Source organism: Copadichromis virginalis, linkage group LG3 (genome assembly GCF_057382275.1).
Source record: "Copadichromis virginalis isolate Kocher_CV1m ecotype Utaka linkage group LG3, C_Virginalis_male_GT1.1, whole genome shotgun sequence".
Taxonomy (NCBI): domain Eukaryota; kingdom Metazoa; phylum Chordata; class Actinopteri; order Cichliformes; family Cichlidae; genus Copadichromis; species Copadichromis virginalis.
The window spans coordinates 34,236,404-34,253,919 of NC_140620.1; the positions used below are offsets into that span (position 1 = coordinate 34,236,404).

Consider the following 17,516-nt stretch of genomic DNA (forward strand, 5'->3'; position numbering starts at 1 on the left):
AAGACCAGAGGTGGAGGTTTGTGCATTTATATTAACAATGCTTGGTGCATGAACTCCACTACTACTGAGAGTCACTGCTCACCTAATGCGGAGTTTTTAATGGTCAAATGCAGACCTTATTATCTCCCCAGAGAATTCACTTCGATCATACTCACTGCCGTGTATATACCCCCCGACGCTAATGCTAGGTTGGCCATGAAAGAACTTTCTGCAGCCATTAACAAACACCAGAATAAACACCCCGAGGCTGCTTTTATTGTTGCTGGCGACTTCAACCACACCAACTTAAAGACAGTCCTCCCCAGATTCCACCAACATGTCTCCTGCCACACCAGAGGAGACAAGACTTTAGACCATGTGTATTCCAACCTGGCTGGAGCCTACAAAGCCACACCCCTCCCCCACATTGGACAATCGGACCATCTCTCCCTGTTCCTCACACCTCGGTATTCACCACTCATCCAACGTGTGAAACCTGCTGTGAGGACAATTAAAGTGTGGCCAGAGGGGACAGACGCAGTGCTCCAGGACAGATTTAAAAACACAGACTGGAATATGTTCACCCACACAGACCTGGACCAGTACGCCTCATCTGTACTGGATTACATCTCCAAAACCACAGACAGTGTCACCACCCAGAAACGGATCACCATGTACCCCAACCAGAAGCCTTGGATGAACCGGGATGTTCGTCTCCTCCTGAAGGCCCGCAACACTGCCTTTAGGTCAGGAGATGCACACGCCTACAGTACAGCCAGGGCTAATCTAAAGAAGGGCATCAAAAAAGCCAAACACCATTACAAAAAGAAGGTAGAAGAACACTTCTCCAACTCCAACCCCCGACGCATGTGGCAAGGACTCCAGACCATCACAGACTACACGACCACCAAACCCTCCCCTGCATCCTCTGATGTCTCCTTCCTCAACGAGCTCAACAACTTTTATGCTCGTTTTGAGCGAGGGTACCCCACAACCACAACCAAAGCAGACATGACGCCAGACCACCAACCTATGACTCTCTCCCCCACCGATGTAGGAGCGGTGCTGAGCAGGATCAATGTCCACAAGGCTGCAGGCCCTGATGGCATCCCCGGGCGTGTTCTCAGAGCGTGTTCTGGGGAGCTTGCAGGAGTGCTCACAGACATATTCAACCTGTCCTTGGCCCACGCTGTGGTACCGGCCTGCTTCAAATCCACCTCCATCGTCCCGATACCCAAAAACTCCAACCCATCTTGCCTCAATGATTACCGCCCAGTAGCACTCACCCCCATCATCACTAAGTGCTTAGAGCGACTGGTCCTAGCACACTTCAAATCCTGTCTCCCCCCCACCCTGGACCCCCACCAATTCGCATACCGCCGGAACAGGAGCACAGAGGATGCAGTCTCCATCGCAATGCACTCTGTCCTCTCACACCTGGACAACAACAACACCTACGCCAGAATGCTGTTTATAGACTTCAGTTCAGCATTCAATACAATCCACCCCTCACAACTCATCAGGAAACTGACAGACCTGGGTATCAGTTCCCTCATCTGCAAATGGTTACTGGACTTCCTGACCAACCGCCCCCAACATGTCCGGCTGGATAACCGCTGCTCATCTACCATCACAATGAACACGGGTGTACCACAAGGCTGTGTGATGAGCCCTTTCCTCTACTCCCTCTTCACCCACGACTGCAGACCTGCTGATGGTTCCAACACCATCATTAAGTTTGCAGATGACACCACGGTGATTGGCCTCATCAGTGACAACGATGAGGCCGCCTACAGGGAGGAGGTGGATCGTCTGGCTGAGTGGTGCGACAGAAACAACCTGCTGCTTAACACCGAGAAGACCAAGGAGCTCATCGTGGACTACAGGAGGAATGCTGACCCACATCCACCCATCCACATTAAGGGGACGGCTGTGGAGCGTGTGAGCAGCTTCAAGTTCCTGGGAGTCCACATCTCCGAGGATCTCACCTGGACGACCAACTGCTCCAAGCTGGTCAAGAAGGCTCACCAGCGCCTCTTCTTCTTGAGGACTCTGAGGAAGAACCACCTGTCCTCAGACATCCTGGTGAACTTCTATCGCTGCACCATCGAGAGCATCCTGACCAACTGTATAACAGTCTGGTACGGGAACTGCTCTGCCTCGGACCGGAAGGCGTTGCAGAGGGTCGTGAAAACTGCCCAGCGCATCGCCGGAGCACCACTTCCTGCCATAAAAGACATCTACAGGAAGCGGTGTCTGAAAAGGGCTGGGAAAATCATCAAAGACCCCAGTCACCCATTACATGGACTCTTCACCCTCCTGCCCTCTGGGAGGCGCCACAGGAGCCTCCGGACTAAGACCACCAGGTACCGGAACAGCTTCTTCCCCACAGCTGTCAGACTCCTGAACTCTGCCTCCTGACATCTGACCCACGTTAAACTCATGGACTGAACATACACACACCCACAATGGACAACTGTACCCTCAAACACACAATAATAACATGGACTGAACCACCACTCACAACCACCAGCACTTTATATAGCCTCTGTAGAAACTATCTACACCCTCACTTATCTTAACTGCACTACTGTATAGCTCTGTGTAAATAATCATTCTGTACATTCGATAATCTTTAATCCTACAACTGTTTACAACTTGCATAGTTCCCATTTCTGTATAGCTGTATATCCCAGATTCTGTAAAGTTATTTATTTCATATTCTGTATAGTTTTTCATATTTATATCCTGTTCATATCCTGTACATAGCTTGTACTCACTACAGCCTGTACATACTTATAGTTATAGAATATTCACAACATACTTCATACCGTGTACATTATAACATACCATAATAGACCCATTTCTGTAATATACTCACATATCTATATTATTGCTAATATATATTGTAATATATCTATATCACTAAAGCACTTCTGGATGGATGCAAACTGCATTTCGTTGCCCTGTACCTGTGCATGTGCAATGACAATAAAGTTGAATTCTATTCTATTCTAACAGCGGCTAACAGCAGCAAAAATAGAAGCTCTGACCAACAGAGAAGTTCAGTATATCCTCAGCAACTCACCACACTGACTCATCAGCTCATTTCACAAAGTTTTGCACATATCGACAGCTGAGCTAAACAGTGAACTGGAAGCCTACACTCACTACAGATGAACGGCAACCGCAGTTGTTTGTACAGAGGCCACCAAAGCTACGATTATTCACTTACTTACTGACATCTTGTGGTGAGACGTTACACATTATAATTTTAAAAATTGTTTTTCACAGGCCCGTGAAAAATGAAGTGCACCCCACGATTTAGGACCTCTTAACCACCTTTAACAAAAAGTTCACGAGTTTTTTTCGTGACTGTAGTGAAGAGGACCTATGTTGTTTACCCTCCATCGCAGTCACATGTCTGTCTCTAACACTCGTGAGCAATCAGAGCCCAGCATGTCTAGGCATTTACATGCAATCACACCTAAAATGAATTCAGAGCCATGCTCCTTAATGCAGACCACTTGAGATGTGTTGAGTGTGAATAAGGCCGTGCGTGCATATGCTGATTAGTTTGTGCGTCAGCAGTTGTTTGCTGATGAGCACAGTTGCCATAGTGATTGATGGATTGATGTGAAAGTAAGGTGAATCCAAGGTGATTTTTGTATTTTTTATCAGGTCTAATAACGTGCAGGTGAGCATGTTTTCAGAATTCCTTCTGAAGCATCGTATCCCGCAGTTTAGCGTCCTCTGTATTCTCTTTATTGGAATTTCTCACCCTGAACAGCTAAACACATTCTTCATTTGAAAGCAATGAAGTCATTCATAGCTGATGTGCTCTGTAGCAGACGAGGCATACTTCAATGGAAATGAATTGAGTGTGAGGGGGGAAAGGCTATTTAAATTCGATTAACAGTTAGAGGATAGATTATATTCAGCGACAGCTCACTGCAAATGAGCGAGCGCTCTGCCTCTGCTCCATCTGTGATGACGTGGGCCGAGAGATGGAGACGCAGGACGAGAGAAGAGAGCGAACGAGGTGGCGAGACGCTGAAATGAGTGTGCATGTGATTCAATTTGAAGGTGACAGTGTTATTGAGGAAGGCTGCAGTTCTGCATCTCGGTAAATGCATTTAAATATTTGTGCCGCTGTCGTCACAGACGTGCAAACGCTCTCAGACAGAGAGGCCCTGTTTAAATATTCAGTCCGACAGGTGCACAGCAGGAGGCGGCTGGTCCTGCTGAGGCAGACGCCGGGAGGAGGGAGGGGAGCAACCTCCATCTCTGAATTTCTCTTCTCGTACATTTCATGAACGCCTTCTTCACAGCCACCCTTCAACTTAGACAATTCTGACGAGGCTTCAGAGAACAGTAGATGGATCAGATGAAGGTCCAGATGTGTCTCTCAGGCCCGTGTCAGGCTTCTGCTGGATTTTTTTCTCTATCTTAAGGACATGACATTCAGATACTGTCCATGTCCTTCTTTTGTCCAGTTTCCATGAAAACACCCTGCACAGCAAGCTGAGGTTTGCCAAGTTTTCACCTATAAAGCTCTTTGGGAACCACCTTGTCTTGTCTTTCACATTTTTCATAGATTCAGCTAAAGAAATGGGAACAAATGAGGTTTTTGGGACAGGCTGCGAGTAACAAAGTGCCCAGAGATACAATTTAAAATGATCCTTTTGCTAAGTTGTCTGGTATGTGTAGACACAACACTGGTTGAGTTGTGTTGAGTTAGGTGCCTTTTTGCACTTGAATGACTCATAGGCCAGTGATAAGTGGCTTAACAAACAAACAGGACTGAATGAAGACTAGGATCATCTCATTATTTATTTATTTTTTGCAGTTCATCTTTACACAGGAAAGGACAGACAGCTGGCTACAGCTAGCATGCTATAATAGAGCCTCATTTGGACAGCACACTGCTCTCTGAACACTTCCTCCAAGTAGAAATCCAATCAACTCATACATACAGAGCTACCTTACAGTGTTACAGTAAGGCAGAGAAATGAATCGGTTAGAATACAGCAAAGTGGAGAATATCTGATCACAGGTGAGTCCGTGCACACTGTAAACTGTATGTACAGTGGTCCCTCATTTATCGCTGGAGTTACATTCTAAAAATAATATGTGAAATCTGCAAAATAGCCAACTTAATTTTTTTACAATCATTATAGATGTTTTAAGGCTATGAAACCCCTCACTACACACTAGAGATGGACCGATCCGATATTACGTATCGGTCCGATACTGACCTAAATTACTGGATCGGATATCGGAGAGAAATAAAAAATGTAATCGATCCATTAAATATCAAAAAAGCACCTCACAAAACTTGCGACATTGCATAACTCGGCTTATAACCGTAGCACGTTGGAGCAGTGTAGTCACGTGATAGAGCGGCTGTGGCGTGCGATACCTGTCAGCGGTCTGGTTGAGCATTTGGAGCCTCGCTACCAAACCGGCATTTCATCTCAGAGAAAGTGATCCCAGAGAAGTAAAGCAAGTGTGTAAGTTCATCTCTGAATGTTTGTTAAGCATTCCCGTGTTAAGCTTAACAAACGATATATGGGGCGACTGCCTCTTCTTGCTGCTACTTCAATCATGAAACTGATCAATGATCAGCTGATCGGCTTTTCTGTCGCGAGTCCGTCTCTCTTCTTTGTTTTTGGCCCACTTTGCACCAGAAAGAGAAAACCAGCGGCTGAACAACAGCAGCACGTTTAAGCTTGATACGCTGTTGTTAGAATTTATTTAATATTACTTTCTACTCGAGGATCTTTTTCTACGCAGCTGACGGCTGGTAACTGTGCAGGGGCGGATCTAGCAAAGTTTAGCCAGGGGGGCCGATAGGGCATTAACAGGGAAAAGGGGGCACAAAGACACACTTTTCTTTCTTATTCTCATTTCAAATGTCTAGCTTTTAATAAATAATTATCTGACTCTTACACCCAAAGTTTTAATTTGATGTAAAATGTACAGAAGTCCATTACTGTATATAGTAATTATCCGGTTGTTCAGTGATGACGCGACGAATCCTACTTCCGGGTCTAAAGTAGTCTGTGTTTAATATGGCTTTTGTGTTGTTAACATGTTTAATGTTATGTATTTTCTTCTATTTGATCTCAAAAAGCTCCTAAAACAGTCAGTGATCACTGTTGACCTCCCTCGTCTTTTATTACCGCTAATCATTTATTTAAGCTCAGTTTTTAAAACCTTAGGATGTAACTACAGCCCAGCCCATGCAGCAGTATATGAATGACTAACCTCGTATTGTGGATGGATTATCTCAGTTGTTCTCCTGGCTGAAGTTTGGTCCTTTTACAGCATCCTGCCATGCGATTACATTTGTTTCTGACCACCGAGAACACTCACGGTAACTTTTATCGAGTGGAAAAAAGGTTAGCTTGTTTATATTAAGCTAACATAGCTGTGTTGCTAGCGGTCACGTAGCACATCATTATATACCAGCTAGCCCAACTTCAGTAACCCTACAAACGTCACTGCTGTTTAGTTTTCTGTCTTCATTTATGCTGGAAGTGATAGAAGAGCTGTACGTTTTAATTTGTTTCCAAAACCCCGCAGTCAGGACATGCTATATTGTATTTAGATAGAAGCTAGCGAGCTAACATCCTGCTAACTTCTAACTCCGTTAAATGTCATAAATTCCGTTTTCATGGATGCCTGGATGTTAAACTCAATTGTTACACCTGGTAGAGCAGAACGCTGATCATTTTATTAAAGATGAAAGACTTGACAGTTTTTCAACTCTCAGTAATGCCATAGTGATCGTTTGATATATGGACCTGCAGCGGAGTTTAGGGCCAGACACGGCTAGTGACGTCAGACTTAACGACCGGATTAAGTCTAATATACCCTAGTAAGCTATACTACTTTTTCCTTTGGGAAGGTACCATCTGTGCAGTCTGCAATTCTGTTGAAGAAAGATGTTGAATCTATTTAATTATTGTAGAAAAATAATTTATTTCTGTGCATTTTTTTCACACTGCATCAAATTAAAGTTGATTATGTCGATTAAGCATCATGAGGTGGAGCGTGAGGGGTGGTTCCCTATTTTTTTTTCTTGCTATTTTTTACATACAGGTATAACAGAATAGCTTTAGTGTTTGTTTGTTTTTTACTTGAGTTTGAACTTATACAAAATGCATTAAGATATTAAAAAACAGTTTTATTGATTAAAAAACACTATATTGGATTCATATCGGTATCGGCAGATATCCAAATTTATGATATCGGTATCGGACATAAAAAAGTGGTATGGTGCCATCTCTAGTACACACTTTATACACTTTTCTCAGACAGGCATGAACATTTTCACACTTTTCTCTCTTGTTTAAACAATCTCAAAGTTCACACCTCTGTAGAAAAATAAGGCACCCGTGGTTGCGTCAACATTGTTGTGTTTGTTGGGGAGAAAACTTTCAAATATACAGTGCAGCACTTCAGAGTCACACTGCTAGCGATCAAAGATTTATGTAAAGTTGGCAGCTGAACACATTCTGTACTGTACAGGAGACACAGCACGAGATTGATTGACAGTGGTCTACAGCCAATCAGGATGCAGAACACAAAAAAGCAAAATTGCACCCCCAAAAAATCTGCGAAACAGCAAGGGCGCGAAATGTGAACCGCATTATAGCGAGGGACCACTGTATACATGTAGACCTTCTGTTATCACACTTTCTTTTGTCCTTTTTGGACGGAAACCTGAAGTAACTCTGAACGTCTTTAATTGTGTCAGCTTGCTCTGCTTTTCCAGACAGTCTGATTCTCCCAGCTGATTTAATTCTCGCTGCATGTTTTATTCCTGCGGTGTGAGGCAGAGTTCAGCTGGCCAACATGGAAGTGTGAATGTAGCCTGTTAAATATCCCTGGATGAAAGATATTAAAGTGGCGAATCTGACTCTGTGTGTGTGTGTTTCTCTCTCTCTGTGCAGGTCGTCATGCTGAGGACATTTTCGGGGAACTGTTTAACGAAGCCAACAGCTTCTACCTGAGGATGAGCAGCCTGCAGGAGAGGGTGGACCAGCTGGCTGTGAAAGTCACCCAGCTCGACTCCACTGTGGAGGAAGGTGTGTGTGTGAGGATGTGTGTTTTTATTCTCTTTGTGTGTGTGTTTGCAGCACTATAGATTATTAATTGTGCTGTTAGAGAGCACTGACTGTTTCTATGAGTGTACACGTGTTTATGTGAACTGCTATTAGGACTAGCGTGGGTGTGTGTGTGTGTTTGTGTGTGCAGCATTTTAATGGCTGTGCTGATGATTTATTGATGAGGGGTCTCTAGGCTCTTATATTATGCCCTGTGTGGGTGTTTGAGTGTGCGTTTGAGGTCCTGTGAGTGAGTGAAGGTGTGGCTGAGTCTCACCTCAGAGTAGCCGTTAGGACTCGACTTTTGGAGCTCGAGTTAATCCTCGGCTCAGGGTTGGTCGGGATAAACCGAGGCATCTGTGAGTCCTCGCAAAGGTAGAAGGCCATCTGCTTGGTGCGTGTCAACAAGCTGTTTCACTTTCTTTGTGTCTGTCCGCCTCATGTTTGTGTTGGAGTAAACACTCTGAGATAAACGCATCTCTGCAAAGCTTTTAACCTGTGTGTGTGTGTGTGTGTGCGTGTGTGTGTGTGTGTGTGTGTGTGTCCCCGGCACTATGGATTATTAATTGTGTTGTTAGAGAGCACCGACTATTTCTATGAGTGTACAAGTGTTTATGTGAGCTGCTGTTATGACTAATATGTGTGTTTGCTGTTTGCACAGTGTGAGTCAGGATCTTTATCTCCATCATTAAGCTTCAGTCTGTCTCTGAAGGTCAATTCTCTTAATGCAGTAATTGATAGGCCTACACACACACACACACACACACACACACACACACACACACACACACACACACGGGGAGTTCTGTGTGTATGTTCTTTTTTTAAAATCTTTGATCTCTCTCAGACGTTTATTTATCCTCCTGTGCCTCTAACCTTTTTTGTCTCATCTTTTCTTCCTCCATCCTCTCATGTCGGCCTCTCTGTTCCTTTTGATTTGGCTCAATTTTCTCTCCTTTTATCCTTTTCCTGCCTTTCCTGTTCTCTCCTCCTCGTCACTCTCTGAGAAGCCCTCATCCCCCTTTCTTTTCTTCTGTTTTCCTTGTTTTCTTTCCCCACTGTGTCTCCCCGCTATCCTAGACTCCTGTTCTTCCCCTAATGCCCTCTCCTCTCCTCTGGTTCCAATTTCCTGTTTCTTTGTTTCTCTTCCTCCTCCCCTCAGTCTTTCCCCACCTTACTCCTCCCTTTTCCTCTTTCTCCTCTTCCTCCCGTTTGTCTGGATATATATTTTTCGTCTGTAGCTCTGTGCGTCTCTCTCTGTCTGTGCTGATACTGCCGAGTCATTCTGCAGCACGCCGGCCTCAGACAGCGTCAGAGAGAGCAGCACAGACGAGGATAAAAAGGAAAAGCTCAGCAGTCTTCTGTCTTATCCTTCCCTCCCCTTATCTCGCCTCCTCCTCCTCCTGCTCGCCTCCTCACACTTTTCCACCCTCTCTCTCTCGTCTCTTTCTGTCTCTTTTTACCTCTTCCTCCTCCTCTTCCTCCTCCACACAAACCATTTCTCAGTCTTTTAATTCCTTCGTTTCCTTTTCCACACATTCACTCAAATTTGTTTTCTGTCTCATCATGTCCCACTACTCATTTTTCCACCTCCTTTCTGATTCCTCGCTTCCTCTTCTTCATTGCTTCTTTTGTGCACCACCCTTTTTTCTTCCGTACATGAAGAAAGGAAAGGAGGAGAGAAGAGATGGAAGGAGGAAGGAAAGAAGGATTGCGAGAAGGAAGTGAGGAAGAAATGAAAGCAAAGAGAAAGCAAAGAAAGATGATCTAAGGTCAAAAAGGAATGAAGGGAGGTAGGAAATAAGGAAGGATGGAAGAAAAGAGAAAAAAGGGGGAAGGAGCCTACAGGAAGCAGCACGTCCCTCCAGACAGTAAAGTGATTATAAATTGTTCACATAAATCCAAATAACTCTAAATTCAGAGGTTAGGTCAGTGCAGAGTTCCTTAATCAGTGTGTGCATTACACGAATGTGGTTATTAATGGTGTTTAACACAGTTTATGCATGTGTATGTGCAGAGAGGGAGGTGAGTGTTAAAAAGGGCCGGAGAGGAGAAAGAGGAGAAGGAGAAGAAGAGCAGAGAGAGCGAGGTCTCTTTGAAGATGTGTCTGAATGAAAGTTGCATTAGCTGCGAGTTTTGTGGATTATTCATTTGGCTGTAGGGAAGGAAGCTTAGGGAGGAATGATCAAACAGACAGGAGTGTGCTCTGACTGCACACACACACAGATCAAACGGCCAGTCGCCCTTTGGTGTCTGCAGGCGGATTTTTAAGCTAACCATAGATTTTTCAGTAATAAAATGTGTCCATACAAACACAGACATGCTGCGTCAGTGCACAGAGCTAATGACAGGAGCGTGTGTGACACTGACGTGGTTTAAACTGATCGTATAGGACACTGATCACGCCCTGATCGTCTCTGTGTGTGTGTGTGTGTGTGTGTGTGTGTGTGTGTGTGTGTGTGTGTGTGTGTGTGTGTGTGTGTGTGTGTGTGTGTGTGTTTAGCCATCTGCTAGATCCTGGATAGCACTGCAGCGGTGATAAATCTCTCACAGGATTGACACACATACGTGTCACGTTCTGACACTTAACACACCGCCCAGCCTCCTGTTGTTGTGCAGCCACAGTTTGCATGCGTGTGTGTGTGTGCGATGCTTGTTAAGCTGATGCAACAAGCTCCAAGTCTAATCTGACCCTGCTGTCCTATTATTTGTGCATGCGTATGTATGCGTTCGAGTTCAAACACCGTTTAAGCTGTATGTTCTGTATCAGTCGATATGCACACGATGTGCGTGTATTTGATCCGTTTATCCGTTTTACTTCTAAAATGATCGTCTATAGGTTGCAGAATCGTAGCAAACATTTACCACGCCGCTTTTCAACGACCGATAAACCCATAAATCTCAACAAGGTCAGAGCTGCGTGTGTAAAGTTACCATTGAGGGTCAATAGCTGCTCTGAGTGTGTTATGGCTCCTGCTTGAGCAGCATGTGCCGTTTTATTTGTCGACGGAAAGGTCGAAACGATGAGGTTAAAGTGAAGTGCAACAGTTTGTATACTGACGGGGTTTTGGCGGCACCCTGCTGGGCTGGTGGGCGGGTGGACACCCAAGTTTGTGATTGCGGTAACTTAAGAACGAGACGACTTGCTAACATTCTGGGACGAGTTCAAATCCTGGCGAGCTTGACCTCACAATCAGAGGTCAACTGCTAGGATTTTCACATTTATACTACATGTGCATCTACCAAGAGGCTGATGGCTAGTATTATTATTAATATTAGTATTATTATTTTCTTTGATTAGTTGCTAACCCCTTATTTCCTGCGTATGTTTTAAGGCAAGAGAAACAAAATACAGATTCTTCATCCATCCATTCTCTTCCACTTATCAGGGTTATAAATTAGTCAAACAAATACAGGAAATTCGTCCAAATTCGGTGTGAATGGCCAGAGTTGTCCCAGCAGCCTGCTGATGTGTTTTGGAAAAAATTTGCGGACTTTGAAATTTTCTTTTTATAAATTCTACGGCTTTTCCTGCTGACAAAGACCTCCCCCACAGCCATTTAGTTAAGTAATTGAAGATAAATTATGTGAATTTCAGGAGCGGGACCACGCCTCCAAACACGCCTCTTCCGGGTCTTGTCCATATATGACCCCCCCAGTTCTACAAGCTGTTTGTTCTCATTTTCGTGCCCCACCCTAGTTCCCCCTTTTTTCAGTTCTTTCACTTCTTCACTTCTCATTAGTACATGAGCCCAGGAGCCGACACCAGTCCCAAACCTAAAATGAGGACATGGGCAAAGTTCCTGTTTTTTTACTATTAAAGAAAATCTTTCTGTAATTTTACACATTTGTCATGTAGAAAAACTGAGACGTGTTGTTGAAATTTGTCTTATCTTGTATTAAGACATCTCAGGGTTTAAATGTGTTGTTAAACTTCTTTACACTGACAAAAAGGGGGATTTCGCTATCATATCATATTTAATACCCCCAGTTTCTCAGACTTGAACATGCATATTTATAGAGTCTAGACTTCATAAAAAAGCAGATCATCTTTATTTAATGAAGAACTCCAGCAGACGCACGCTGTCATTCAGCCCAGAGCATGTGACGTGTGATGTAATGGTGTAGTGGGTATGATAAATGGGAAGTGATTAGATGCATTTTATCTGTGAGCAGTGACACAAGATTGATTAACTCCACTGTAGGAAGCTAAAAAAAAAAGAGGAAAATTATTATTTTCTGATGATTATCTGTTTTTATTTTTCACTCGGATTGTCCGTAATTGTCCTTAAACTAGATTTTAAAAAGTTTATTTTCCAGGTTGATGTTTTCTTTGGTCACTCCATCAGACTGAAGCTTGAATTAATTGGCATTAAAAATCTGCTAAACTTGTGCTAATTTTTTCTAAGAGCCCTAACAAGAGATTAGGCTCTTTTTCTCTTAATGCCACAAATCCTGGCTTTGATTCATGCGTTAAAAAAAAAATCGAGGGTAGAGGAGAGTGATGCATATGAAGGAATTAGTGGCTGAAACCGGCTGTTTTGGGGGATTATGATGTCAAACACCAGTGTTTGTGACTCTGCCGGCTTAATCGCCGTGTTGTTGTTTTTCATTCTGTTTGCTTATCATAATTTAATGCTGTCCTCCTTCTCTGTTTCCAGTTTCTCTGCAGGACATCAACATGAGAAAGGCCTTTAAGAGCAGTACCATTCAGGACCAGCAGGTGGTGTCGAGGACCTCTGTGCCCAACCCTGTGGTGGAGATGTACCACCGCTGCGACAAACCTCCACCACTTAATATTCTCACCCCCTATAGGTCAGTCTTTTAGCCTCTCTGCCAGTATTGATAATTTACCAAGCTCCGCTGTTTTTTTTTTCTTAGTTTCACTTCCTCCTCCTCGCAGGGATGACAAGAAGGACGCCCTGAAGTTTTACACCGACCCCTCCTACTTCTTCAACCTGTGGAAGGAAAAGATGCTGCAGGCCACTGAGGACAAGCGCAAAGAGAAGAGACGGCAGAAGGTACGATGTGTGCGCCGAACGAGTGTTTGTGAGCGTGCGCTGTATGTTTGGGTGTACGTCACCGTGGTCTGGAAACGGTTAAAGAAATTCATCTTCTGCTTTATTTTGCGAATTTTTATTTTCCTGCCCGGTGGTGCCATCTATGCTGTTATTTCAGTTTCATTTCTCTCTGACTGTACTCTCCATTTAGCTTTGCTTGGTTGTTTAATCGGCTATCGATGCAGCAGCAGCTGAGCAGGCCGGTTATCCAGAGACAACAACGTGATCAAGGGAGAACTTATACGAACGTTGTATTTGGCTGTAGTTACATACAGTGTAAAACTCTTGAGACACCACTCATTGCTTTATATTTTTCTTCCAAGCAGCCAGACCTTTAAGTGCTCTTGAGTAATAGTTCTCCAGGCTTTCTGAAGGTCTTTCAGAGTTCTTCTTTGGACATTGTCTGCTTTTTCACTCATTTTCAGTCCAGTTGTGGAACCTGACCATTTTTAGAGGATTTTGTTTGTTAGACCAGCGGTCTCCAACCTTTTTTGCGCCACGGACCGGTTTATGCCCGACAATATTTTCACGGACCGGCCTTTAAGGTGTCGCGGATAAATACAACAAAATAAAACTATTACCGGTACCGAAAAAAATAAGATTTATTCATAACACACGTGAAAAGACCCAGGAAAACCAAGTTAACGGTACAAACGATAACAAAATAACACTGAAAACCGATAAAAACCCTGAAAACCATACATTTCACACCTGAGCCTCAACTCTCGCGGCCCGGTACCAAACGACTCACGGACCGGTACCGGTCCGAGGCCCAGGGGTTGGGGACCGCTGTGCTAGACCACTGAACCCTGACCTATGAATCATTCAAGAACAGAAAAGGCACCTAACTCAAAAAGTGTTTTAGCATTAATCAGCAAGACCGTGGCTAATAGCTGTTTCACCTCGTCCTCTCATATTGTGTGCAGTGTGTCCCTTAAAAAGTTTGAGGAAACTTGACAAGTGGAAAGAAGAAGAAGAAGTGGCGAGTCTAAAAATATATATCTATAGCAGATGAACCGCATCTGAAGCTGTGTCCCAAAACCTAGGCCACGTCCTTCGGAGGACCCGGCCTTCGCGGTCTACGTGGGCCGGGTCCTTTGAAGACCGAGAAGGCTGGAAGTGCGAGGCTGTGAAATGGGACGGTCCAGCCTTCAAATCTGCGTCACCGCTGTCTCGGTGGAGTCCAGTAAACTCAGCTCTCTGCTCCTTGCTATCTAAAATATAACAGGACACGACCGTCTCACACTTCTGTTTAATCAGTTTTCTGTTTGATGTTTATTCAGCTGTGTGAAAACCACCCGAGGGATTAATCAACTTTTATTTAATTTAATCTAATAACTTTAATCTCAACCAAAACGATTTACTCCCCAACAAGTAAAACACTGAAAAAGCTAAACAATAACGTTTTTAAGTTATCTGAGTGACTTATATATCATGTTTAACCTGAGTAGTGAAAGACGGCGGGGGTCTGAAAGCGATGAAGCCGGGAGTCCGCTGTTCTCACCGGCTCGAGTGACATTGAACCCCCAGCTAGCTATCGAGCTGGTGGGTAACGGACGTCTCCGAAAACATCGGAGCGCTTTTGCAAATATGCGATGTCTTGATAAACCGAGCAGATATTTGAAGTTTACACAGCTACTTTCTTGCCTAAAATATGTTAAAAGTTTATTTTGTGACCCAGAAAGATTAATAACAGTAATATTAAAAACTTAGTAGCGGCCGCCATTGTTTGGAAACTGGAATTGGCTGGGCCGCGCTATGAATTCTGGGATATGGTGGGCCACGAAGGACACACCCGGCCCATTCTTCAAATCTGGGGAAAAGGAGGACGTATTTGTCGGCCGGATTCGGAGGAGTCTACGAATTTGGACAGTCTTCATCGTGTCGCTGTGACGTAATCGGTCTACAAATGTGGCCTCAGGAGGAGGCCACATTTGTAGCCTCCTCCGTAGGCGTTTCTGCTTGAAAGTCATGTCTTTTAGAGCCAGGGAAAAAAATCCAGTGAAGACCTGACACGGCCCTGAGAGATACAGTGGGGCAAAAAAGTATTTAGTCAGCCACCGATTGTGCAAGTTCCCCCACCTAAAATGATGACAGAGGTCAGTAATTTGCACCAGAGGTACACTTCAACTGTGAGAGACAAAATGTGAAAAAAAAATCCATGAATCCACATGGTAGGATTTGTAAAGAATTTATTCGTAAATCAGGGTGGCAAATAAGTATTTGGTCAATAACAAAAATACAACTCAATACTTTGTAACATAACCTTTGTTGGCAATAACAGAGGTCAAACGTTTACTATAGGTCTTTACCAGGTTTGCACACACAGTAGCTGGTATTTTGGCCCATTCCTTCATGCAGATCTTCTCTCGAGAGCAGTGATGTTTTGGGGCTGTCGCCGAGCAACACGGACTTTCAACTCCCGCCACAGATTTTCTATGGGGTTAAGGTCTGGAGACTGGCTAGGCCACTCCAGGACTTTCAAATGCTTCTTACGGAGCCACTCCTTTGTTGCCCGGGCGGTGTGTTTTGGATCATTGTCATGTTGGAAGACCCAGCCTCGTTTCATCTTCAAAGTTCTCACTGATGGAAGGAGGTTTTGGCTCAAAATCTCACGATACATGGCCCCATTCATTCTGTCCTTAACACGGATCAGTCGTCCTGTCCCCTTGGCAGAAAAACAGCCCCATAGCATGATGTTTCCACCCCCATGCTTCACAGTAGGTATGGTGTTCTTGGGATGCAACTCAGTATTCTTCTTCCTCCAAACACGACGAGTTGAGTTTATACCAAAAAGTTCTACTTTGGTTTCATCTGACCACATGACATTCTCCCAATCCTCTGCTGTATCATCCATGTGCTCTCTGGCAAACTTCAGACAGGCCTGGACATGCACTGGCTTCAGCAGCGGAACACGTCTGGCACTGCGGGATTTGATTCCCTGCCGTTGTAGTGTGTTACTGATGGTGACCTTTGTTACTTTGGTCCCAGCTCTCTGCAGGTCATTCACCAGGTCCCCCCGTGTGGTTCTGGGATCTTTGCTCACCGTTCTCATGATCATTTTGACCCCACGGGATGAGATCTTTCGTGGAGCCCCAGATCGAGGGAGATTATCAGTGGTCTTGTATGTTTTCCATTTTCTGATGATTGCTCCCACAGTTGATTTTTTCACACCAAGCTGCTTGCCTATTGTAGATTCACTCTTCCCAGTCTGGTGCAGGTCTACAATACTTTTCCTGGTGTCCTTCGAAAGCTCTTTGGTCTTGGCCATGGCGGAGTTTGGAGTCTGACTGTTTGAGGCTGTGGACAGGTGTCTTTTATACAGATGATGAGTTCAAACAGGTGCCATTCATACAGGTAACGAGTGGGGACAGAAAAGCTTCTTACAGAAGACGTTACAGGTCTGTGAGAGCCAGAGATTTTCCATGTTTGAGGTGACCAAATACTTATTTTCCACCCTGATTTACGGATAAATTCTTTACAAATCCTACCATGTGAATTCATGGATTTTTTTTTTCACATTCTGTCTCTCACAGTTGAAGTGTACCTCTGGTGCAAATTACTGACCTCTGTCATCATTTTAAGTGGGGGAACTTGCACAATCGGTGGCTGACTAAATACTTTTTTGCCCCACTGTACATCTGGGCCTTCAACTCATATACTGTTCACTGAAGCCTCATCAGAAATGGTCTCAGTGGAAGGGTGGCTGTGTGTGGGCTGAGGTATGCCAGATTACACAAGAACTGGACCCAAAATCAGTGACAACAGATCTGATGGAGTGATGAATCTGAATTTGAAAGTTTTGATTCAAATCCTGGAGGCTCTGTCGTGGTTTAGAGCTGCAGTGTTTTTGGAGATCTTGTCAAAATCGATGGAATTATGAATGCAAAAAAGTACCATAAGGTCCAATACCATCCAGCAAACATCTGATTGGATAGAAAAACACACAGTGGAACAATATCAGTTATGGATTGGCCTCCCCAGGGCCCGGACATCAATTTTATTAAAGCAGTTTGGGATCATCTAAATTCAGAAACATCCAAAGACGAGCTTTAAATGTCCTTGAAGAAGCCCGCAGAACTATTCCCGAAGACTGCTTAAAGAAATTGCAAGAACGCTTCCATAAGAGAGTTCTGACTGTGCTGAAGAATAAGAATATTTGCCATTTTCCTACAAAAATGTAAAGAAACCAGAGGTGACTCAAGTCTTTAGCACACTACTGTACGCTCACTTCCTGCTGGATTTAACTGAACTGTGTCCTGCTGTTTTAAAGTAGTGCATTCAGTTTGCAGGTCTGTGCGCTGGTCTACGTGAACACCAATAACCTGGAGCACTGAAAGGAGCTCCAGCACACCACCATTGC

At 44.2% G+C, this 17,516-nt stretch overlaps 1 protein-coding gene across 4 annotated transcripts in view; it reads left to right on the forward strand.

The window, feature by feature from the left end:
* Positions 1-17,516, forward strand: part of LOC146714289 (actin-binding protein WASF3) — a 65,504-nt gene that overhangs the window by 38,278 nt on the left and 9,710 nt on the right. For all 4 annotated transcript variants that reach the window (XM_085450757.1, XM_085450755.1, XM_085450758.1 and 1 more), the window contains exons 3-5: positions 7,941-8,075; positions 12,755-12,908; positions 12,997-13,114. In XM_085450757.1, the coding sequence (XP_085306883.1) occupies positions 7,941-8,075; positions 12,755-12,908; positions 12,997-13,114 (407 nt within the window). The remainder of the gene's footprint in view (positions 1-7,940; positions 8,076-12,754; positions 12,909-12,996; positions 13,115-17,516) is intronic.